General features: G+C 30.1%; 1 protein-coding gene across 1 annotated transcript in view; it reads right to left on the minus strand.

Moving 5' to 3' along the window:
* Positions 1 to 25,404, minus strand: part of LOC121126449 (protein amalgam) — a 301,872-nt gene that overhangs the window by 25,384 nt on the left and 251,084 nt on the right. The window contains exon 4 of the mRNA XM_040721780.2: positions 11,173 to 11,398. Within this exon, the coding sequence (XP_040577714.1) occupies positions 11,173 to 11,398 (226 nt within the window). The remainder of the gene's footprint in view (positions 1 to 11,172; positions 11,399 to 25,404) is intronic.

Below are 25,404 nucleotides of genomic sequence, written 5' to 3' on the forward strand. Positions count from 1 at the left end.
TTAATTATATCGAGCTAAGAGCTTCAGTAGTACACATATTCCTAGTCAACACTGTAGAGTTCCCCCTTCCCCCCTCCCAAAAAAAATAAGACTCGACTGGACCGAATAAATAAGACCCGACACAACACTACTCGTTTATGTTAGTCTTCTCGGAGACTCTACTAAGCTTTGCGCTTTCATCTGACATCCAGGAATTAATATTGAGATATTAAACGTTCTTTTTCCTGCTCTCTTGACATTTTTTTAAAGCTAATATTTCATAGAAACAATAAATATTGGGAGCTTTTGAAATCAGTCACTTAACATCCCCGGAATTTTAAATTATTTGTGGCTGTAAATTCTCAGCTTTCACCCGGTAGATGTATATATATTTAATTTTTAATTTTTTTAATACTACCAATGCTTCATCATCAAGCAAGCAAGTAACTTCAAAGTAACTTCCAAACTTAACCAAATATATTATATCCAATTGACTTATGTTTTAAAAGTCAAATATTTGTATTAAGTTTGAAAAAAAAAAATATATATATATATTATATTTTGAGACATATATTTAATAATGTAAGTATGTTTTATTTAAAAAAAAAATCTTCAATGTTACACTAATATTTATTCATGTTCAATAGATGTAGTTCAAATAAGAATAAAAAGATAGTACTAATATTAACAAAGATTAAAAATGAATTTCTTATGTCAAATACAATATTATTTTTCACAAAAAAAAACAAAAAACAAAAAACAAACACCCTTATTTGCATTTCAAGATAAGAATTTACAGAGGTGGACAAAATCCCTTGCACGACAAGTCCAAGCTGAGTCTCAAGCCTTAGCTTGCAAATCTAAGTCCTTTGCAAAAAGTACTCTTTATTCCCAATCAAGTCTTTGATAATGTTATTAAGTGGTTGCAAGTCTTCATCTTTGATAATGTGTAAAAGGCAATTTTCAAGCTTAAATAAAGTCGGGTCATAAGTTATTTATTCAAATTTAAGTCAAGTAAATTAAATGAATTGGTTTTGGTTGTAAATAAGCTGTATTCAAAATATGTTTTTAACAAAAAATAATGAAAACAATTAAGTTTCAAAGATCATTTGCAGTCGAGGAAAAAAGTATTTTAATCCTGCTAATTATGGCTTGAGCTACAGAGCTTAAGTTTCTTTTGTTCTGAATATGCATGAATATATCGAAATATGAATTAATTTCAATCACTCCACTTTCATTAATTATTGAATTAGTAAGTGTTCAGATATCAATGGACCACCCAGTAAATGAAAGGTTCACCACTGTAGGCCACCAAACAAAACAAAAATTGATTAATTAAGGTGCATTCCTATGTTCCTTGAGGATAAAAGTAACAAGGAACTCACCCTCTAAATCCTAGCGTAAATATAATTGGAAATTTGAGGACTATAGTTATAAACTACATGTTTCGAAATTCTATAAATATAACAATTAATTATATATCTTCTTCTGAATAGGACAAAAAATTAAATAACTAAAAATTGACATTTTTATTGAAAGCTGAATAAAGTCTCTCATTTTTTATCACAATAACATAAAAATCAATTGTAGTAAAATAAAAATAAAATCCTTGGTTACTATATTTTATTTTTTAAACTGTCGTTTTTGTACTATTTATACATCCCTTTCGTGTTATGAATTTTAATTTAATTGGTTGAATGCAAACAAACTCCATCATTAATTTGTGCACACTTTTTGCAATTATTGAAGAATACCCTTGAAATAGGGAATGTCTGGTTATTACCAAATGTTTCTGCCTTTATTTGCGGAAGGAATATTGGAAAGTGACAAAAAAGACAACCCTGAGATCTCTCTTTCTTTAATAAACATATTTAGATATTGATTAACAACATAAAAGTGACTTTGAGAATCTATATGGAGACGTCGAAAAAGAGGGATTCCCGGTAAGCGCCAAACGGTTAAAATCTCATTTTTTAGCAAACTTTGAATTATTTGTATTATTTTGGATGGATAGCCATTGACTGTTCTCTCTTGTAATTTTCCATAAATTTGTTGACTTTAAGTATTAGTGGGAATTTCGTAAAGAAAAATTACAGTTATATAATTGGAAAAGTTAAAAAGGGTATGCACTGTTTTTGTTGTATTGATACAATATTATACTTACCATTTAAGGGCAAAATTAGTTAGCTAATGTTATGTATTATCACTTTTTTATCTGAAATGGAACATTTTAATACTTCTGAAATATTTCTTAATGAAATAATTATTATAACCATTTTAGGCTTTCAATGCATATTCACATTTCTTTACAAAGGCTTTTTTACTGAGTTCATTTTGAAAATAATATATATAGAATATTTCAATAATTCTGGGTTTAGCATTGGATTTTTTCCCTCATTTTATTTTCTTACTATTAGATTAAAGGGTTTGATATTAATAACGTTTATCGATATTCAATGTCGACAACACTCTTTATTAAAAAAATAAATAATACAAACTTATTCTAAAGAGAAGAACGAAAAAACAAGGATAAAAGGTCTCAATTTTTGTTCAAGGCATGTATTTGCATACATATCAAAAGTTTAACAAAAAATATGTTTTTAAGACGAACCCGATACTTTTGATTATTATTCTTGAAGAAAGAACATCCAAGTAAAATTAAATCACTTGTGCGTATGATCATGACTCACAAAATGTTATTTTCAAAGATTTTTAACGATATATAAGTGTGAAGTTTGGTTTGGAATCAGAGTGTAATTTAGGATCGACACCGAAACAAATGTGTCGAATTTGTCAGATTTAGAAAATTACTTAAAAATCAAATAACTGCGAATGGATCTGTTAGAAACTTATCATACCGGTTAAGTAAACGTTTGGAAACCCCTGATACTGTGTAATCTGCATTGCCTTAAAACACACGTGGTATTTCAATTACATCTAAATATTAATAGGTGTGTACTTGTTTTGATTGCTTTTTATCCAATGGAACAATTTTTTGCAATAAGTCGTATGAGCTATGTGCTCATGTAATCATTTTTTTAAAAAGGATTATCGACTAATGAACACATATTATGACATTTTGGATATGTATGCCCAATGTGCCATATTTGACCATTTGTGTGGCTCAGTTACCGAATTTAGAACATATCGATTAATACACGTTAAAATTAAAATATTTTATTTTGTTATAGGTTAGTTATGCTGAATATAATTCATATATGCGAAAAAAATTAAAAAAATTTCTAAGATAATTTGGTCATAGAAGGTTAATTCATTTGTATGTCTGCGTTAATGCCATGTGGGATTTGGATTTATTCCCTTAATTTTCTAGTTGGTTGCAGTAAATCGCATGAAATGTCAAGCCAGCTAAGTTGTGGTCCATCCAAATATCCTTCAAATTGTCTGGATGACCAAGTTGATTTTTGGTATCTTTTTTTAGCATACCCCCATATTTGTTGCTAAAAAATAACCCAAAAATACAAACGATAATCCTGAAAACTTCAAGAATGCTTAAAAGAGAGCAGTTTAGCTCTAATAACGCTCTATTACAAAATTTGCAAGCAGTAGTAAGATAAGGAAAGAAAACAGATACAAGTTCTATTCCGTATCTAGCCAGGACAATTATATCCTTAATTCTAACATGAACTTAAACTTTTAAATAGTGATGAATTTGATACCATTTTGGAAATATTACAAAAATAAATCAAAAAAGAACATGGTAACCCTGACAATTCTAGAAACATTTTGGAGGAGAACAGGTAAACTGCCATAAACTTTGATAAGATTAGTTACAAACAGCTGTGATGAGTGAAAGGAAAATATGGAAATATACAAGGACATTGGCAAGAATTACTTTTATGTCGATCCTTAATTCTACTCTGAGTCCAACAAGAACTTATAATTATAACTCTGAAACAAATACTCAAAAGTAACTCTCCGTCTTTTCTGAGCAAACACAAATCCCGTTTTGTAAATTATTGTATGTAGGAGAAAAGGAAGTTTAATCTTTAGGTATTAAATAATAATGATAATAGTTGAGGAAAAGAAAATACACAATTCAATATACTACATTAAAAAAAGGACACATTTTATAATATTAACAATTAGCACTTATTCATTTATAGACATATATTCTCTCTTAAAAACTGAAGAAGAATATTAACAATTTTGGACAAAAAAACACCCCTGTTTAGTTTGCCAGAACAAAAAGTTCGGAACGCGTTCTTGGTCATATTTTATACCACTCTAACTATATATCTACCTACTTTGTAAACATTATGTTACAATTAGAATATATCAGTAATATTTTTTAAGTAAATATATATATATGCAGCAAATATAAAGAGTACTTTTGCACATTTAGACGCAATAAGTTATTGATTGACAAACATGAGAGTACTATACACACTCTATGCAGGTACAAATTAACGGGGGAGGGACTGCTTTGCCGCAGCTGCATGAACGTTCTAAATGAAGTATCTTCAAACCTCTAATTTAATAAGTCAGTATTCAATTGGATCCCCTTTACTAAATACAGAGAGTGAGAGAATATAACAACCTATTTCTTAAAAGCAAAATTACATCTTTGAATTTTAAAGTGCAACAGGATATAATTTATTAATTAGGTATATAATTTCAACAGAATTAATACTTTCAATAAATAGGTGTCTGAGTTCTCTTAATCATTAATGTAGCCACCCTTAGCAGCAATGATGGCTTCCTGGTGGCGGCCAAAGGCCTGGCACTCGCTGCAGATGTAGTCCCCTTTCATGGTGTACCAGTATTGGCTGTGTGTGGATATGAGGGCCTTGGAGTTTGGATAACATACAATGCAGGCATTCCCCTTGACATGCAACCAATAGATGTAGCATGTGGGATTGCCATCAGGATGGTAGTGGGGGCAAAAACGTCGAAAAAGATTTGAAAAGAACTCTAAAGACATATTCAAAAGAGTTTCTTTCAATGCTGGTGTCAAAAGTGGCTTCTCCATTTTCACAATGCTATTTCCGCTATTTTTGTAGTTTGGCTTTATTGTTAGACCCCTTCTTCTTCTCCAACCTTTCAGACTTGCTTACAGTATTGACAGGGGTCTGGGAGACTTATATTTAAGCTAGAGAGATCAAGTTTGTTTTGTTATTTAACCAATTATTTATGCTTAAATATATTAAAATATGATACACATGATAGCAACCAACCGTATTTCCATTTTTTTTTTTTTTTGATTATTTCATTTAGAAAGAAACCACGCCCCTCATCCCACCTATTACTGCTTCTACAACCCGATTGCCACACATTATAAAAAGGGAAAGTTATGTTGATGTACCCTTTATAACATAACTTTTAATGTACGTCACACCACCGGGTATTTTCATTTTACCTCAGTTAACGAAAACGGATTTTCAATGTAATATTGGATTTACAGATTAAATGAAGTTTGTAAAAATCTCTCTGGAGATTTGTTAATATATCATCTTGGATAATTTTTTTATATTTGTAAGAAGAAATGGCACAAACGATGCAATTTTAACACCAAATTATAGAACTTAAATCTGAGATATAGAATGTTTAATTAAAAAAAAAACATTTTATAAAATTTTTTTTACAATATTTCCAAAAATGAATATAAAAATAAATATATTTTATTGTAAGTTTAATAACCTCAATTTGTTGATTTTACAAAAAAGCTTTAATTTGAAGTGTATGTATAGTATTTAATAAAATACTCATTTTTTCGTTAAAAATATAAATTTTCATAGCTTTAAGGCTGTTGAACTACTTCTAAACATTTTTCAAAACTGTTGAAACTTTTCATAAATGTTTTTTGTACAATTATGAATCATTTTTTAACATAAGCCATTTCTTTTTCCAAAAAATAAATGTAACCCTGAACAACCGAATGCAAAAAAAAAAAAAAATGCTACATAGCTCTAAAATATATTTACTAACCGAAATTGAAATTTAATATATTTCTAATTTTACTATCAGGTCTTGTAGCGTTTGTCTCAAATTATCTGGACTTTTGTTTTATGGGTCAATTCAGGAAAACTTGCAAATTAAATTTTAGCCCAAATTTTTACATGCAAAAGCATCTTTTAAGTACCGTGAAAAAAACATAAAAAACTTGCCAATCCCCGTAACCCCAAAATTACTTTTTCACTCATGAATCCGTATTTTTTTAATCTACTTTCAAAGTAACAACAAGAAATATGCAAATGTTGTGATCATTAAAGCCTTTTTATGCATAAAGAAATAGTTTTATAACATTTAAGTCTATATAATGTACAGTTTTAAGGTCATATTAAGGGTCCATTCTGATAAATTTTTAAATTAGCGTGTGTACTAGGGTGTCCAATTTTAGGGATGACCTGTTAATTGGAAATTTTTTGTTGTATTTTAATGAAAAAATTATGTTCGTAAAGTTTCAATTTTCAAACAGTGTTTTTTTTTACCTATATAACCATTTGAAAATGACTTTTTTTAACGGCAGTCTCTATTTATAAAGATACTTAGAAGTTTTGTTGCTGAATTTCAAAATTTTCATTTGAGTTCCATTTCTCAAGGGAAAAATAAGAATATCATTCTTATTTTTCATTTTGTAGAAAAAGAAATTTATTGCCCAACGAAATACTTAATTTTATTATAAGTGAATAAGTTAAGATCAATTACTGTTATGTTAAGTGCCAAAAGCACAATGGACAACGGATTATAATGGAAACTGTTTATGAAGTAAAAGAAGAAAGAAAAAAAATGTAAAAAAAAAAAAAATCAATTGGGCTGAAAGATATTAAACTTCCATGTAAATTCCTCAACGAGTATTTTTATATTTGTATTGTATATTTTTGGATTAATGTCGCTATTTATAAATTCCTTTTCTAGATTGTAACCAGATTAATTACGAGTGAAGATGTACAATGTACATATATTTCTCCGGAAATTAAAAAATATTTTTCCTTGAGTCCTCAAAAGATGCTATTGCATTGGAAAAGTTGGGCTAAAATTGATTTTAACCGTCCCCTTAATTAGCAACACGTACATGCAAATAATACAACTAAACCATTTAACTTCTTTAACAATGTGAGACGTTACATATCTGATATGATTCTAAAAACTTTGTAAAACAAAGTTATTTATATTAACTATTACTATGAAAAAAAACAAAAAAACTTTTCTGATTTAAAAAACTTGTTTAATTGCCTTTGGAAAAAAGGTAATTAGACAGTCTTAACCCATATACAACTGTAAGCCACATAAACGAAGGGGGAAATAAAAATTAAGAGAACGACTTAAATTCAAACAAATTAATTAAACATTGCGAAAAATATTAAATTAATTCCTAGAAAAGAAAATTGCCAATTAATAACTCAAATGAAGAATGAACATGAAACTTTAATTGGAAAAGATTTTGTAGACTAAAAACTAATTAGAGGATAAAAAGGATTTGACTATTTCTTATTATGAAAAAGTATTTAAATACATTAATTAATCATCAAACAGAAAGAAATAATAATGAATGTTTTTAAAAAAAAGTATCGCTATTTCATTATGGAAACGTATCCCAATTTCAGTAATTATGCTCTGGGTAAAAGACAAATTTTTGCTTTCATAATATAGGATATATCTACCAAAGATATCTTTAGTCTTACTTTCCTTTTTTCATGAACACGCTCACACGTAACTACTCAATACTTAGATCAATTCATATGTGTTCTCTCCTCAAGAATGAAAATATATTAATAAGAGTTTAAGCAAAAAATATTAAAAGTATTGCATTATTTATGAGTACTTTAGTCTCTAGAATGTTTGGTAACAACAAAAAAACCGTGATTCCATTATGCTACATATATTATGCCTGCAAGAGTTTATTCATTTTTACATACCAGCCTGTATATTTGATTCAAATCTTCACATATGCTGTAAATGCAAATAAACTATGATTAGTGATGGGATTTCTGTAAGAGCGCGAGGAAAAAGCAGGTGAAGGACCCATGGTGCTACTGAATAACATCTTTGTTAATATCAGCTGCCTGTAATATGATTTTGAGGAGAGAAAAAGTAATATTCCCATAAAAAGGAGAGCTTTCTACATTTAAATAGCATTAGTTCAGTAAAAAACCTTGTAATTGTGTAAAGATTCATAGGTATTTATTTTATTTTGTGTTTTTATAACAATTTATACCAATGATAGGGAATTATGCTTACTTCAAAGGGAGGATTTAAAACAACGATGCCCCAAAAAAATAATACACACCCTACAAAAGTTTTTCCTTTTCTAATCCCTAAATTTAGTTTTCTTTTCTTTTTGCGGATCCTTTCTTTAATTAGACTATAGATCAGATAGCAATACCGAAAACATACAGACAGAAACAGTTATCCTTGCATACATGCACACACTAGTAATATTTCACCATTTAAACTACATTGTTATTTCTTATATCAAAAATATGGCTATATTATACATCAGGGAGCACTATATACAATGCACCGTGTATACACGGTGCATTGTATATTTCATTAATTAAACTACCGTGTTATTTCTTCGATCGAAGTATGTTTAGGATATATATCAGGAAGTATATATATCAGTGCTCTGACTGGTTTTCATATATTCAGACATTCATACATACGGATTACCCTTGGTTTATTAATATAGATTATTGTTAAAATTGGGTCTACCAACTCTTTACTTTATAAATAATCTATATTTTGTAAGTAAAGTTTGTTTGTCTGTCGGACAGTTCGTATGTAGAAGTATCAAACTTCACAATGAGTGTCTATAACTAAGGCTCAACGCCCCATATTAAAAAAGAAAAAGAAAAAGTTAATATCTATGTTGTGAAAACAAAGTTTGTCTATCTTTTTGTGTATTCATCGACGCATATATCAAAACACTGAAACAGTTTTTGATTGATATTCTTTCTTCAAAGATCGAAGAATGATTATCACACACTTGAAAAATATAAACACTCTTTAGACTGCCAAATCGAAAAAAAAATAAGTAATAATAATACAGAGTAGTACACGACAATTGGCCCAAACTTTGACCTAGTTCAGATCCTGAATAAATGCATTATAACAAACTGTTTGGGTTTATTTAGTAGCATTTGTGATAAAAGCATATTAATATTCAATATTAGCGACATGGGTCTCTATTATCTAAAGGAGTAACCATTTTACTTAAAAAAATATATATATATATATCTTACAAGGTACTTTGGATTTTACAGTCAAATTATGGTATTAAGATTAGTAGATCTTTTGAACAAATAAAGTTTTCATTATTTGTCCTTGCTTTCTATGTTTCTCTCTTATACCCTTTTTCAAGGAATAGACGCTGAATGAATAAATTGCAGAATTTCATTACTGTATTTGGCCGTGTGGTACCATTTGAATACGTTCATACTATCAAAATTGTATCTTACTTCAACTCTTACATGTCAATATTTGCATTTTCATGTTTCAAAAAAAAAAAAAAAAAAAAAAAAGGTAACACTAATTAATAATAACATACTTTTCACCAAAACTACTATTTAATGAAGTAACTTTTTTTTTCCCCAAAAATTTTCCATGACTGTAAAATAATTAGATTATTCAATATGGCCACCCTCACCATTAACGATTCCTTCATCCTTTTCCTGAAGCCTTGGCACACTTTGATTATATAGTCTTCCGGTATTGCATTACAGGCTACAATGATCGATACCTCCAGGGATGCTGTTGAGCTGTGTGATTTGTTGCAAGCAACTCCCTCAACCGGAGCCTAAATTTTGTAGTCCAATGGGTTCAGGTCGGTAGAGCAGAGAGGCCACATGTTCTTGGAACAAAAAGAGCCAATCTTGCATTTTTATGGCTTTGTGGAATGAACATCATCCCGTTGGAAGAAAAATGGCTAATCTCCAAATACCTCATCAATCTAAGGCTTGAAATGGTCAATAAGAGATTGATGTAACGGGTTGCTTCTATTTTTTCATTGTTACAGATAAAAATCGGAGGACATTTTTGGCAAATGGAAGCTACGACACCCAGGACCATTAGAGAAGCAGAATGTTTGGTCTGGAAAGTAAACTTAACAGGGTCTAGGATGTCAGCAAAATTATTCTAACGGATATATCAATTTGTAACGGAGTTTGAAACCTGATCTATCCTAAAAAAGTATTTCCTCAGAAAACAAAATTGTTGGCGTTCCAGCCTTGAGCTTGTTGAGGAGTAGTCTTGATCTTGCGGGCCTTTTTGCTTTTGTTGAGTCATTTATAAGGTGCTTCTTTTTTATGGCCCTTGACTTCATCCCCAGTTCATCATAAATGATCCAATGGGATGTCGTAGAGTTCAAGGACATGGCCTTTGCCATATTACGAACGGTCTTGATTGAATTTCTATTTATATAATCTCTAACAGCTAAAACCATAGGCTTTGTCCGAACTGACCTTCTCCTCCCAGATCCTTTCTTCCTTTGGACTATCCCATGCTCCTCAAATCATTTTTTGATTGCATAGGTTACCTTTCAGCTCATCCCGACAACTTTAGAGATCACAGTTACAGTCATTCCTTGTTATGTCACGTCGACCACAATTTGACGTTTCACGTCAATGTTGTCTAGAATAATTTTTTTAAAGTGAAATGCAAACAAATATGACTGGTTCTGTGTTATAAATTATTCAACACTTTGTTAACACTGTTTTCAATTAATCAGTTTTTTTTATTCCAAGCCATTTATATAATTGTTACCCTTTTTTTAACATAGGATATATATATTTATGAAGAATAAACGCTTGTAACCCTTATACTTTATAGATAAAAAATTTAATTTTCCATAAATGGTCTTAGAGTTAATTCTAACTACTAGATTAAAAACAACTGCTTCAATTTTGAATAACAAAAGATCAGATGGTGTAAGTAAAAGCACTCTATCATTATTAATCCAGGAACCATTTTTGTTCAAAGAATTTTGAAAGTTTCAAATTAGTAAAACTTGATAAGAAATCGTGCTTCCCTTTCTTAACAACTCAAAAAATATGAAAACAACCTGTAATTTATTTTATAAGTTACCTGAACTGTTGCATGAGCAGGAAAAATTCGGCAAAATTTATATGTTATTGGGATGAAATCAAAGTCAGTTCCAATTGTAGTGCAGGACTCTTAACACTTTATTAATAAAAAAGGCCACAAATATAAAAAAATAAAGAAACCTTTACTCACCCAACACTTCCAAAAAGATGAATTTATAAATGGTATCACTAGGACTCGAACCTCCAACTTGACATTCATATTTTCCTGAATCACGAATCTCCACATTCTTAATACGTAGTACATATTCCTCCGATCCATGCGAATGAATTGCTGTGATCCTTGTGTCCAGTGAATTTGTTAGATTATTCAATGCAAGGAGATCCGGGATATGTGTTCGATGACGTAACCAAGATACCTAATGGCGAATGACATATATTATTAAGTTTTGTTGAAACTTTTTTTGTTTGAGAAAAGATATACCTATTCAAAGTATGTAATGTAACTATTTGAAAAATTTTATGTATGTGTTACAGTGAATCCGTAAAAAGTCATCATTATTTGTCAAAAACCTTTTATTTTATTTCTAAAAGAAGATCTTGCATACAATATCCACCCAAAAAAAAAAGCATTAAAAAAAAAAAAGTGTATGTGTGGTTATTGTACTGGTTCTAGAATAGAAATTATATATTAATAAATAGTAACTTTATTGTTAGATTTTTATGACAAGGGGTTTCTGGGGCATTCTTTCCTGCATCGTATCATTGAATTTAAGCATTATTCTATATATGTAAAGTACGCGAATTGTCATAAATATAAATGTCATCAGCTGTAATACTTTTAAAAGTATATAAACGGAAAAATAATGCGGTCACCGTCATAATTATAAGATTGTTTAGGAAAAGAGCAAATTACCGAGTGGTCTTTTTAAATCTGAACATTTTTAATTTGTCTTTTTAACAATGGAATTTAAACAAAATTAATACTTGAAATAGATGTGTAAATGTTGTGGCTGCCCTTAGGGGCAATGATGGCTTTCAGGCGGCTGAAAGCCTGGCACCCGCTGCAGATGTAGTCTTATATCATTGCCTCCCACTGCTGGCTGACAATGGCTTGAGGGGCTCAGTGTATGGATGACGGGCACTGCAGACATTCTCTTGGCATTCATCCTTAAGGAGTTGTCTAATGGGTTCAGAAGAACTCACTAGACTAATTCACAAGAGTCTTGCAACTGAAGCAATAGGGTTTCTTTCCTTGGTGGTGTCAAAAATGACTTTTTCACCCTCACAAGGATCTTCCCACAAGGAAGCTACTATTTTACGCCTGAGACACCATATTAAAAAACGAAAAAAAGAATGCAAGAATTCAAAAGGAAAAACAGAGAACCGACTTTTAATCAACACTATTAATTAAATTCACTAAATATTTCGTAAAAAGTGCTACATGTACGAATAAATTATAACTATTTTTAAATTTGAATGCAAGAAAGCATTATTAAGATAAATAAACATTTGTATATAATCTGATTTAATGTTTCATTTCATTTATGAAATATCCACAATATATTGTTAATTCATTAAAAAAAATCCTATGGTGTACATATAATATTTCAGTTCCCTAACAAAGAAATTAAAATAATACATTAAATAATTTTTTACTAAATAACAAAAACTCTTCCGTACTAGCCTAAATCAAAATTCGAAAAAAGTTGAGAAACAAAAACCACCCTAATCTGCAATATACATACCCAGATCTCTTTATATAACTACATCAGTACTACAATTGTATATCGTAAAATGCTTTTTAGAAATTCAATTAAAAAGCTGTCAAATGTGGCTTTTATACAAATGGATAAATGAAGTCCGTTTGTTAATTTTCAAGATGTATTAGATTGTAACAAATGAGTTTTCCATTAGATGTAATTTAAGTAATCCATTTGTTTGAGTGGCTTTAGGGTCCACATTTCTACACATTGTTTACTTAGTAGATATATAAAACATTTGTTCTTTTTTGTTAAGTGAATGATTATGTTAAAAAACAGGGAGCCATTTAATATTTTAAAATTGGAAATTGTATCAAAATGAAATTTTCATTTCTTATCTTCATCTTTTCTATATATATATATAAAAAGAAAATAGGCTTGAAATTATGCCCTAAGTTTAAAAAAAAATTTTACAGGGTGGTGTAAATATATTTTTTTTTTTTTGAATTTTTTTTCAAAATTTCACAGCTATTAATAAAAAAATATTTTTTTTGAACAAAAATTTTAAAATATTTAATTTTTTGCATTTTTTTTAAAGTCCCCAACTACGCACAAATTTTTTTTTTTTTGAAATAAACCTTCAATTATTAATTTTTTTCAAATAAACCTTCAAATATTAATTTTTTGAAATAAACCTTCAAATATTAATTTTTTGAAATAAACCTTCAAATATTAATTTTTTGAAATAAACCTTCAAATATTGATTATTTTCAAAATTTTATAAATATTTTCAAAAATAATTTCAGAAATAAAACTCCAAATATTAAACTTTTTGATTGTTTTTTGAAATCCCTTATAATTACATAAAATTTTATTTTTTTTAAGATCAACCGGCAAAAATTCAAAAACTATATTTTTGAAATTTTTTTTTTTTTTTAATTTTCTAGCAAAAATCAAAAAATCCTATATTTGGCCCTCCAGCCCGCACCCTGCAGATGCCTTTGTTATTATATGTGCACCAGGTGGAAACTTGAAACTTATATACTTCTATAACATTGATTTGAGAGGTTCTATGTTAATAAATTAGAACTGTCTTTAATTGTATATGTTAGGTAGCCTCAAGCACCTGTTTTTGAATATTTTTAAATTAGACGATAAATGTCGTTGCAGCGTGATTCAAGACTAAGTGCATCAACTCTTTGTGGTGCGAGTAGACTCAAATAGATGTCTACAATTTCAGTAAAGACTGTTTTTTCAGGTTTGGGGAAATCAATATGTACCTTCGAATATTGACTACCACAAAATACCCAACATCAGTCTTGATGCTTGGAATTGTTGCCTCAAACAGCATTGTGGTGCCCTTGATCTAGTTGACAGGGTATTACAGGCTCACTGCAGACATCTAAGTCATCGTTTTCAAGGCCAACCTGCCCCTTGAGTCAAGGCAAATTTCTCCAACTCCAACGTCGTAGTTCAGGAAGATGGGTCCTTCGCTTATACAACGAAAATTACTCAGCTAAAAACATCGCTTTCTGTGACAAGGGAATGTGCTACCATAAAGTCCAGATGTCAATCCTGTCTAATATTATTTCTGACTGCACATCGAGAGGAGGACCTGTAGCATCTGTCATGCGATTGTTGAAGCCATGATGGTCTCCTCCGACGAGGAGTTGGTTGCCAAATCCCGAACTTCACATACAGTACTTACAAATTATTTTCCAAAGATTCTTGTTACCATATGTGAGGCCAAAGGCAGGCAAGTAGAATAAATCAATTTGACATTGGCTTCAGAAAAAAATATTAATCAAGATTTTTGTTAAATGTATGATTTTAAGAATGGGAGCCTATTTTATTTTTTCTTTCCAAAGGTATCAAGTTTCTATCCGGCACAATTAAATAGGAACTTCGTAGAACCCAAGCTTTCACCTAAAATAATTGCTTCTACAAACAGACATTTCTGCCGTACGTTATTATTCAAACAGTTGCAATGTAGAGCACTGATTTATCTTTGGTCCTTATCCATATAATCGCCTTTGTGGTCAAGAATGGCCTCAACTCGACCTCAGAAACGAAACAATGTCTTGATGAAAGTCTCCTTTAGCAAATTCCAGAATTCACCACGGATTTGCACATCAGTTCAGATTCTGAGTCGCAGGAGGACTTGTTGGTGTGTTACTTAACTGTGACCCATACTTCGAAGTAGAAGGGGCTGAGATCCGTTGTGGATGGAGGTACAAAAATGGGTTTGAGAAAGTCTAAAATAAATTATGACAACGAGTGTCTTTTCCGTCAGAAGGTGAGCTCTTTTCATTTTGGTTGACCTGTATCGCGAATCATTTAGGAAATTCCTCTGGGTTAGCCATTCACGTCAGTTGAGATCTCTACCAATGGCCTCATCTTTTAGGTTTGCTCATTATCAATGATTTTTTGTGCAAATTTTCAAAAAATCATGATCCCTCTTGCAGTTTGACCTTATTTTATGGTCAGATCACTTTGCTGTTGATACATAATCACCTATAGATTCTTCTATTTTCATCTTGAATCTCTAGGAAAATTAGAATTTAAGAAGTTTGCAATCTCAACATGGTCTCGTACGGCGTAAATTGCATAAAGGACTATGCCAATTTTACAATTTTTGAATAAATACTTTGTTGATCGACACCATTGAATTATAAAAGACTCCATACACTTTTGTCTAGCCGCCAAAAACAGAAACAACTTCCAACCTACGCATGCCAAGCTGTTGCAGGCCTCAAAGTTCGTTGTGAAACAATGGCCACACGTTGTTAGTTACTTTTTCGGTAATCTTGCATACAAAGAAACAAACTGAGGCCTAAACATAACTTCGTTGGTGGAGGTAATAATATTGCTAGTTTGAGATATTGACGATTAAATTGATCTAAAAATAAGATATTAGTAATTCAGTAGTTTTTTTGCAACAGAGATTTTACATAATATAATGAGATCTATTTTCTGACAGTATTTGCCCAATAAAGAGAATTCCAATAACGGGTGAATGTGAGCTAAATATATAATTTTTGGTAAATAGTTTCACAGAAAAAATCAATTTTCTTTCACAAATTTTCTTCAATAAAAGTTTTATGTTGGAGGAACGATTTTTTTTGTAATAATGCTGTCAATTTTTTTGTGTTTTCGCCGAAAATTGTAGGATTTTAATTACTAATTATTACTTTGGCATCAATTAACATACATTTATCAAATTAATAATTCACTCATTGAAGATGAATTTTGAATTTTAAAATGCTGATTATAAACGAGGGAGTTGTAACCAGTACTGTAATTATTATCGAATATTTTATTATAATAATTTTTGTTGTAAAAAGGAAGCATTATAGTTCTAATAGATGACTTTAAGTATCTCAAGTTGTATACAAAGAGGGTAGTCAAAAATGAGCTGTCAGAGAAATGTTAAATTAAGGTTTGTTTAACTTTTATCTTGTAGGATTACTAGTAATATTTTTTTGGATACCCTAAAGATGTCATACAGAAAGTACCTTTAACATTTAATAAATCCTCCACTTCCTCAATGAAGCTCTTCATTCTGTCACTAAGTGCAATAGCATTTGTTGGTATATTGTGTTAAGTTTTTCCATGTCGGTGTCGAATCAACTCTGAGTAATTGAGGTTAAAGCAAATTAATACAAATGGTAGAGTCAAAAGTGAAGGGAGGTTTAAAAAGATTTTATTTGCAATTACTGCAACGCTTATAACTCAATTTAAAGTTGATACATTATATATTGTCATAATGATATTATATTGCAGTTGCAAAAAAAAACAACCGAGTCTTTAAAAATCACAATATCCGGTGTGTGTTATAATAAAAATGACTATGAAATGACATTAATAAGATATTTAAACCATGTTATTGAACGAATTTATAATCTATTTATGCATTTAAATGTCAATGGTTTCCTTACAAGAGAATCATATATGATTTAGTTTGACATCTTTCTATCAAATAGTTGATCAGTAAAAAAATAAAATATTGACAACCCCCTAGAAAAATTTATCAATCATTAGAAAAATACCCTCACAAAAAAAAAAGAATCGAAATTCCTCCTCTACTTTGAGCGGAACACACACAAACAGATTTTCGAAAATGGACTTAGGTTAACAAAAAGTTATTGTTTTGATAAACAGGCATCGTATTTACAACGTCAAAAAGTCCATTTATTACGGTATTGACATCAAGACGATCTTTAACAAAATTTTACACCGGCATAACCAAAAAAAAAGTTGAACAGTCCTTTTTTTCAGATCAACAATACTACCCACTCGATATTTTCTATAGGAATTGCGAAGCCAGGACCGGCGGGACAAAGACAACGAGTCTTGAAGAGCTCAAGGCTTCCGATGATGAATATTTGAACAGCATGATCCCCAATTACAATATTATCACCTGTCAGAGCTTGAAGCTGCGCATGTGGCCAAAATCAAAGTCCATGGATGCTACATTGAAGATTAAAAAAGGAAACACATGTAGTATCAACTGTATAAAATAAAATGAATGTAGCTCGGCTGGTTTCCAAAATTAAATTTGTTCAAATTCCAGACTCAAAATGTCTAGTTTTCGATTATGCAACAATCTGTTTTTCAGATTATGTGATTGGAACCTTGAAACCCATTCTTAGGTGAGGTAAAAGTTTGCAGAGAGCTATGAATGATGCCATCCCAGCATTGAAATCAATGGCAGGGCGTGCAAGAGACATGGACCTCTCGATATCTACGGGGGGACTTCCAGATCACTTTTATTGATCCAACTTAACTTTTTGAACAGTTTTGAAGTCGGCTTTACTTCCCTGACTTATGCATGCTTCACTTTATGTTCAAACGTAGAGTCAAGGGCCTTCTCATGAGCCACTCGACTATCAACGCCCTGATCTCCACCAATGAGCACATTGAATGCATGAGTAAAGAGACTATCTACAAGGGGTGTACAGTCTTTAGATCCCGCCTGAACGCCATCATAGTTGCCATGGGTGACTGCATTGAGAACTTATTGTTTGAAGGAGTGTGTGAAGAAATTTGAAAAAAAAAAAATCATTTTCTCGCGGAATTATATGTTATTTAAATTATTATTGAAAAGTGTTCTGATTTCTATAAAATACCTTATACATAGTACATCGCTCTGTTGAAGTTACAACTCCAGAAATCATTTATGTAATCCTTGACATGATGATATATTACAGATGAGTGAAGGTGTATGAGATTGTTAGTGCTGTGGGCATCTCCAGTTGAACCCCTATTTCTATTAACTTTACGACCACAACTACAGAGGTGCAATCTTTGCATTGCCATGATGGAAAATGAATTTTTTTGGGGCCAATCGTGGGTGTCTTTATAGCAACTTGGTATTCAAACGATCCAATAACAATGAATAAAATGCACCTTGAATAGTTTTACCCTTTTCCAGATAATCGATGATCATTTTTCCTTACGAATCCAAAAGACGGTCGCCATATTTTTTAGGACCGATTCTTCTATTCAAACGAATGTCAAACAGAAATATATAGACTGATCTTGCTAAAAAGATCTGCCACCTTTTGGAGTTTGCACGGACTTTTCAAACAACCTTCGTGTATTTGATAAATCTCTACTCAAAATAATGTAACAGGAGGCTACTTTTATAAAAGGGTGATAATTGTTAATTACAAAAATTAAAAATACCCTGCCCAATTTTGCAAAGCAAATTTATTTTATTAAAGCTATGTTTGTTAGTTTTTTTTTCAATTCATAATAATACAAGAAACTAACGCTAGAATATAATGTTGTAAATTTTTATTGGATATAACAAGATAACAAATCCACCACAAAAGTTTAAAAAAAAAAAAGATAAATTAGTAGGGGGGTTGTAGATTTTGGTAGTAGAATCATAATTTTGTGAAAGGTAACAAGAATGTCTAAAAAAATTTTATGTACAAAAAATCGTGAATATTTTTGTGCCGAAAAGTTCCTTTGAATGCACTAAAGTGCATTTCAATTTATTTCTTCATTTTGATGTATATATCAATGTATATTGTACATATATAAGATGTCTACCGTGTGTTGCATGGAAATAGAAACCCTTATTAATTTGGAAAATTTAATAACATATTTTTCTAAGACCAATATGTAATACTGCAGCTTATTTTCTAAACTTTTCATCACATACTTCTTGAGATCAATTATATTTTAAGGCAGTCTCCTTTGGCGTAAAGATCCTCATCTTCTCAGATTCAGGCCGATTTGGATCTTTAGACATAAATATTCAAGTAAATTACTTGTACCTGAACTTTTTGGATCTAAATCAGTAATCAAAATTAGATGGATTATAAACTTTTGATATGTTCTTAGTTCGGAGATTAATAATATAGGATCCAGATTGCTGATTAATACCAATAACTGATTCTGAAACAATGAATAACTAACGGTATGAAAGGGGCGTCTGCAGGATTATACTTCAGTGCTCCCTTCCTTTTAAAAAAAATTGGATTAAATTTCAAAAATTCATACTTATTAAGAAAAAGTTCAAATTTTTGGAAAAAAAAATTCAAATATTTAATTTTTTTGGTAAAAAATTTCAAAAATTCATAGTTTTTTCAAAAAATTTAACTTTTTTGGAAAAAGACCTCAAAAATTATACTTTTTGCAAAAAAATTACAAGAAAAATTTGAAGCATTAAATTTTTTTGCAAAAAAAATACAAAAAAAATTTGAAACATTAAATTTTTTTGGAAAAAATTTCTAGTAAAAAGCAAAAAAACTTTAATTTAAGAGTCTACAGCCCCTCCAGCCCACCCCTTCTAGGCGCCCCTCTATTGCTATTTTAACATAATTACTATAATAATTTTGGGTACGTTGTTACCTATTCTGTATCATCTCTTACGAAAAGAAACAAAGAAAATACCCAAAATCTATTGATGGTTCGTCAATTTTAGCATTTTTAGAATTATTATTCAAAAACAGTTCTTAATGGTTCCCATCTTGCTAAGGACTCATTTGAATCCAACCAATCATTATTAAATACCACTAATTAGTGGTGAAGAAGAAGAAATATCATCAGCTGAAAACCAAATATATTGTAAATGATTGTGTTAGTGAGGTAATGCTGCTTAAAATAATCTTTGTTATGTAAAAAATATACAATGTACTTTTTTCTCAGCTCTGGTGTATTTGCTTTTTTTTTCCTAAGCAGTGTTCTGAATGTTGATTGGTTGAATTATAATTTACCGATAGATTTTGGGTATTTATTCTGTTTCCATTCGTTGGAAAGTTTGAGTAATACAATAATGGGAACGACGTTTTCGATGCAACTTTTTAAATAGATGTGTCTGCAAACACTAATCAAAATAAGTAGAGATGCAACGTTAATATCAATAATATCACTTTTAAAATTAGGATTATGCAATACTTTAAGCCTTTTTAACATCTGAAAAATCCCTCAAATTTTTTTAAAGATCCTTAAAAAGTTTGAGTACAAGTAGGGTCTTGGAAGTAGGATTTTTTCAAGTTATACGTGTTCACCAAAGGTACTACGGATACAGGTCTACGACCAACCCTACCTGGGAAGCAATGATGACCTTAAGGCAACATCTAAAGACTACACAACCGTCTTGGATATTTTCCTAACTCATACCCTCCTAGTGCTGATTGGTGGATGAACCCAGGGTGATGATTTACGAGAGGTAGATAGTGAAGCACTTGACTCTACGTGCAGCCAGAACGTAAAGTCGAACAAGTTCACGTCAGGGATGTATGTGTGCCACATCGACTTGAGTGTTTTTTATTGTCAGTTTTGCGTCTGAGAGCTTACTTTTTATTCTTTTTCATGGGGTCTAACTCCTTTAGAAAATATCCTACATATGTACTTGGCTACCTTAAGCAGGTCAAAAATCTAAGTAGGAGTTATTGTCACTAAGGGAAGTGCATTTATCTTGATTTGAATGTCTCTTTCTGAGCTCATCTTTGCCGTGAAAGTGAGGCGTGATGCAGGAAAACAAACATAAACACCACAGTTTCTGATTTAATTTCCAGCATGGAAGTTGGTTCATACATATTTCACACAACTACTTTACTTAAGTGGCCTAATTTTTTTACTACACCCGGTATAAATATAAAAATATTTAAGGAGAAAATATATTTGTTATCTTATAGTTTATATAAATGATGATGGTTCTTTTAAGTTTTAAATTATTTGTATATGAGAACTATTCATATGAATACGGGAGTGTATATTCCGTGTTGCAAGGTTATCTTATAGAAAATGTGCTATAAATACCTTTAAAAACGGCAAAAAATCAGCTACATTCACTAACAAATGGCTATATGTTGGCAAAATATGTATATTGATTTAATATCTAGTTCATAGCAAAGACTAATTACAATTTTTCTACTGAAACGTGGCACTTTTAACTTTCACAACTTTCCTCTTACTTTTGGAAAACGTTCTGCTCCATTTGGGTTAGCTTATAAATTTGGTTTGTCCCCCTGGTTATTCTGTCAGCTAAATCATTGAGACTTTCAATTTGAAAGTAAACATAATAACCAGTATTTATTCAACAAAAATAAGCCAATAATTTGTTTTTGATATTTTGGATATCACAATACATTGGAGAAACTTCAAAGAAAAGATACTGAAGTTTTACGATTGTTATGTAAAGTTCCAATATTTTTTTATTTTTTTTAATTGATATCATCTGAAACTGGAACTTTTATTGTAAAATACACATAACATTGTTATATTTTATTTATTAATAAGAATATCAGTAAAAAGGTAAGAGTTTACCACATTGGTTTGCACTGGCCTAGCAACTCTGACATTAAGAAGAGGCTGGAGGCTAACTATCCCACAGAGTACAAGGTGATAAAAGTATTGCAGGATAGAGAAAGCTTCAGAGATTGTCCTAGAAGTGGTAAACCAAGAAAACATGAATTTCTGGCCAAAAGTCTTCTTTGTTTCCTGATCAAAATACTTTGGACTTTTCAAAACGGTGAGATATTGAGTTCAGTTTTTGTAGAGTCTGTGATATCAACAACCTGATGATGTTCAGGAATTTTATTGCTAAAATATGCAATGCCTTCCAAAATCGCTTGGAGTCTGTATTTGAAACTGTTGCAAATCATCTTCATAAAACACATAATTTTCAACATGTGTAAATAAATATTATAATTAAGATTATCCTGTTAAACCTTAATGTGATCTGTTGTATAGAGCTATTTGTAGAACAATCAAACTGGTCAAAGTCCTTTCGAACGTCTCCGTGAACGTTCTAGGGTTTTGTTTGGGCGTATTTTTTGTTTTAATTTTCCAACTGCGGATTTATTTTTCCAACTCTGGTGTCAGGTCAAATTGAGAACTGAGTTGTTTCCTTTTTAAAAACTGCATTTTGCTAGAAAATTTGAGTGAAGGAGGAAGATGAAAAGATTATAAACATTTTTACATCTTCGAAAGTGATTGGGATAGAGTATGTATGTAGAAATGTATAAATTCAAATTTGCACCAAGTCTCTACTGTGCAATTATTTTGTTGGAAGAAAAGTTATGCTTTTTTCAATGTGGAAAACTGTACATATAGTTATATATTTTGACCAATTTGTGTAAACAATATATTCTAGAAGCCTTGGGACTAAGATTTTAAATTTGCATGCAAAAACGTGGACTTTTTTTTCAGACCCACATAAGAGCAAGAGAGAAGGGAACTTATCGGAAGACATCTTTTGTGCCAAATTAAAAAAAATATATGATGGTCTTTAAAATGGATGGAAAGTAAAGTCCTATGATAAACTACACAGCCGTGCTATGTTTTACCTGTTGTCAATTAACTATTTTAACAAAGAACTTTACCTTTTAATTGGATACAACAATATTACAAAGCTTTTTAATTTGTCCATTTAAAAGCTAAAAAAAAGACATCATCCTAACCAGGAAGTGCAAAATATTCTATGAATGTTTTTATTTTACCAATTTTTGTTTCTTTTTTGATCAAATATCCAGCTACATTGGGATGAAAATAAAAAAATCTTGCATAAGCTTACTTTTTTTGAAAATATTTAAATTTTACCCAAAAAAAAAAAAAAAAAAAAAAAAAAAAAAAGATTTATTGATTAAAAACTGGATTATTTTTTGATAAAAGACTTTTCTTAAGAAATAATCTTGTATTTTTTATTTATTGACATTGTTTGGTCTTTTAAATAGATTTTGTTAATATTTCCTTGACAAAATATCCTTAATTTATATCGCTAAATTATTGATATTAATAAATGTGTGGGCCTGCAAATTGCATTTTAAATCGCCAAAAATGATGGTCACAATAAAGTAATGATAAATCGACAGATTTATCAACCAAATACAACATTAAATCTATAGCAAACACATTACTATAATAATAATTGACTCTACTATGCTTGTGAAATATTGGGGTATGTGTATTTATAAAGTAAAATAATAATTAATTTTTTTTTCAATAGCTGTTAATAATTATTTTGAATGAGTAGATATTATTATCCAATGAAGATGTATTACAAATATGATTATATTAACCAGTTTGGACCCACAAGGAATTAAACAGAAAATCAAATAAAATTATAATTAATTTTGTATCTTTTTTATCAAATTATTAATATTTTCCAAAATAAATTTAATAGGTTCACAAGAATTTGATGGGCCACTCGTGTCCCTTTGGGTGTGAACAGCCACTTATTATTAACTATAATCAACATAATATAAAGTTAAGCAATCGAGTCGAATTATTTATATTTATTCATTCTTTTGATATACTTTTTATTTCTAATTCAAGCAAGTAATAATTCTATCTTTGACAATTGATTCATATTAATAAAAGAAACGATTTACATATGAAACATAACGAAGCAATTCATATCCCTTAACCCACCATAATGACCAAAGTGCGATTTTCTATATTTTGGCTTTCGCAATATGCATTTCTTTTTTGCTTAAACTCCGGTCAATATCCACCAGGATGGTCCATTATATAGGAGATAATTTTTTTTAATTTGCGTTGATCTATACGATTGGATTGCCCTTTAACGCCCTTCATTATATTTAATCATACTCTGGTCTATTACAACTTTGTAGTCAAGAAGCCTTAATTTATTTGGATATTTCATATTATAAACGATTTAACTATTTACACATGCTATATCTAGAATATATAGGTTCATTGATCCATGATATCGACTTCACTTACCTATGTCTTAATTGTATATCTTCACAATTGTAGGACAATAATTTTGTCAACATTCATTCTGATAAACTATCAGTCGTCTGACAATTATATGCTTAGTCATAGTTTGAATTTCAAAGTATCATTTATAACAACGTGAATCTTGACTAAGGAGTCAATAAAATATCTTTTGCATTTGTTTCTGTAGTAACCTCTTCATCACTTATAATAAACTTTATCATGGATATTTAAGAAATTGTCATCGTTTTCTTCATCAGCACTGTCTATTTCATCTCATATGCTATAAATTTGGTCACTAATATTGTTGCTAAAAATATTAAAATACCTAATTCTTTGCTTTATTTAGTTTTTAAACAACTCTATTTCCAATAAAACAGTATTTACAAAGAAATACATGTTTAATTGTTGAAGTTTCTTTTATTTTTCTACATGTTCTAAATGCAAATCTGTCCATTAATAAATTATAATTTAATATATTTGCTCTAATAAGAACATAGAGTAAAGATACGTGTCTAATCCATTACAAATTTTTACTCTTGATAAACCAAAGAAAAAATATACTTTTCAAACACAAAGGGACTTTAATGCCCAGTGATTTTAAACAGTCATTGCTATTTCATTTTTGATCAAAGCAAAGCCAAATTTTCAACAATTGTTCCTTAAACTATAAAAATAATAAATAATCACTAAAAAAATTGAACTTTAAATACATAAAAAATATATGATAGGTAGTATGATATTTTATCGAATTACAATAAATGACATAGTTTCAAGACTTTTATAACACGAACATAAAGTTCCTTGAAAAAATGTTTTTTAATAAATTTTAATGATCTATTATTACTCTTTTTATGATATTTAAAAAAATATCTTAAAGATAATAAAAAATAATGCAATGACGAATGACCAGTGCCCCGTCGATGTGAAAGGGTTAACCATAATTGGTCAATAAAAAAAAGTCAATTGGATGTGATCGAAAAAGACATTTTATTTTGCATCAGGGGTAGGAGCTTGATGCTCTGCTAATTTAGCGTGAACCTTGCATTGTATAACAGCTTCTTTCAACATATCCTTTTCCTTCCTGATCACTTGAACATTTTCCAAGTGTACTCTCATATATTTAAAACTTTTATCAAAATATTCCTGGAAGAAATCACTATCCTTATCAATATAGTATCCCGTAACAACGTCAACAAGTAGTTTCTCAGGCTCCACTATCTCCTCAGACAAGTACATTGAGACAGTTAAATGATCGATAATGCCTCTATCTTGATATTCTTTTGTTAATTTTGATACACATTTTTAGGATTTTGAAATTTTCTCTATCCACGTTCAAGATTTTAAAGTGTCTCTTAGTAAAACTACAAATGATGTTCTAATTGATTTTTGAATTTCTAAAATGACATGAGACTTGGTATTGATAAGTCCACTGACTCTACAGCGAGCGGAGGGCCTCCTGAGTTGGTTTGAGCGAACATCTTGATGGACATGTATAATTTACTTGGTTTATTAAATTGAAA

The sequence above is a fragment of the Lepeophtheirus salmonis genome, chromosome 11 (genome assembly GCF_016086655.4).
Source record: "Lepeophtheirus salmonis chromosome 11, UVic_Lsal_1.4, whole genome shotgun sequence".
In the NCBI taxonomy this organism is placed as follows: domain Eukaryota; kingdom Metazoa; phylum Arthropoda; class Copepoda; order Siphonostomatoida; family Caligidae; genus Lepeophtheirus; species Lepeophtheirus salmonis.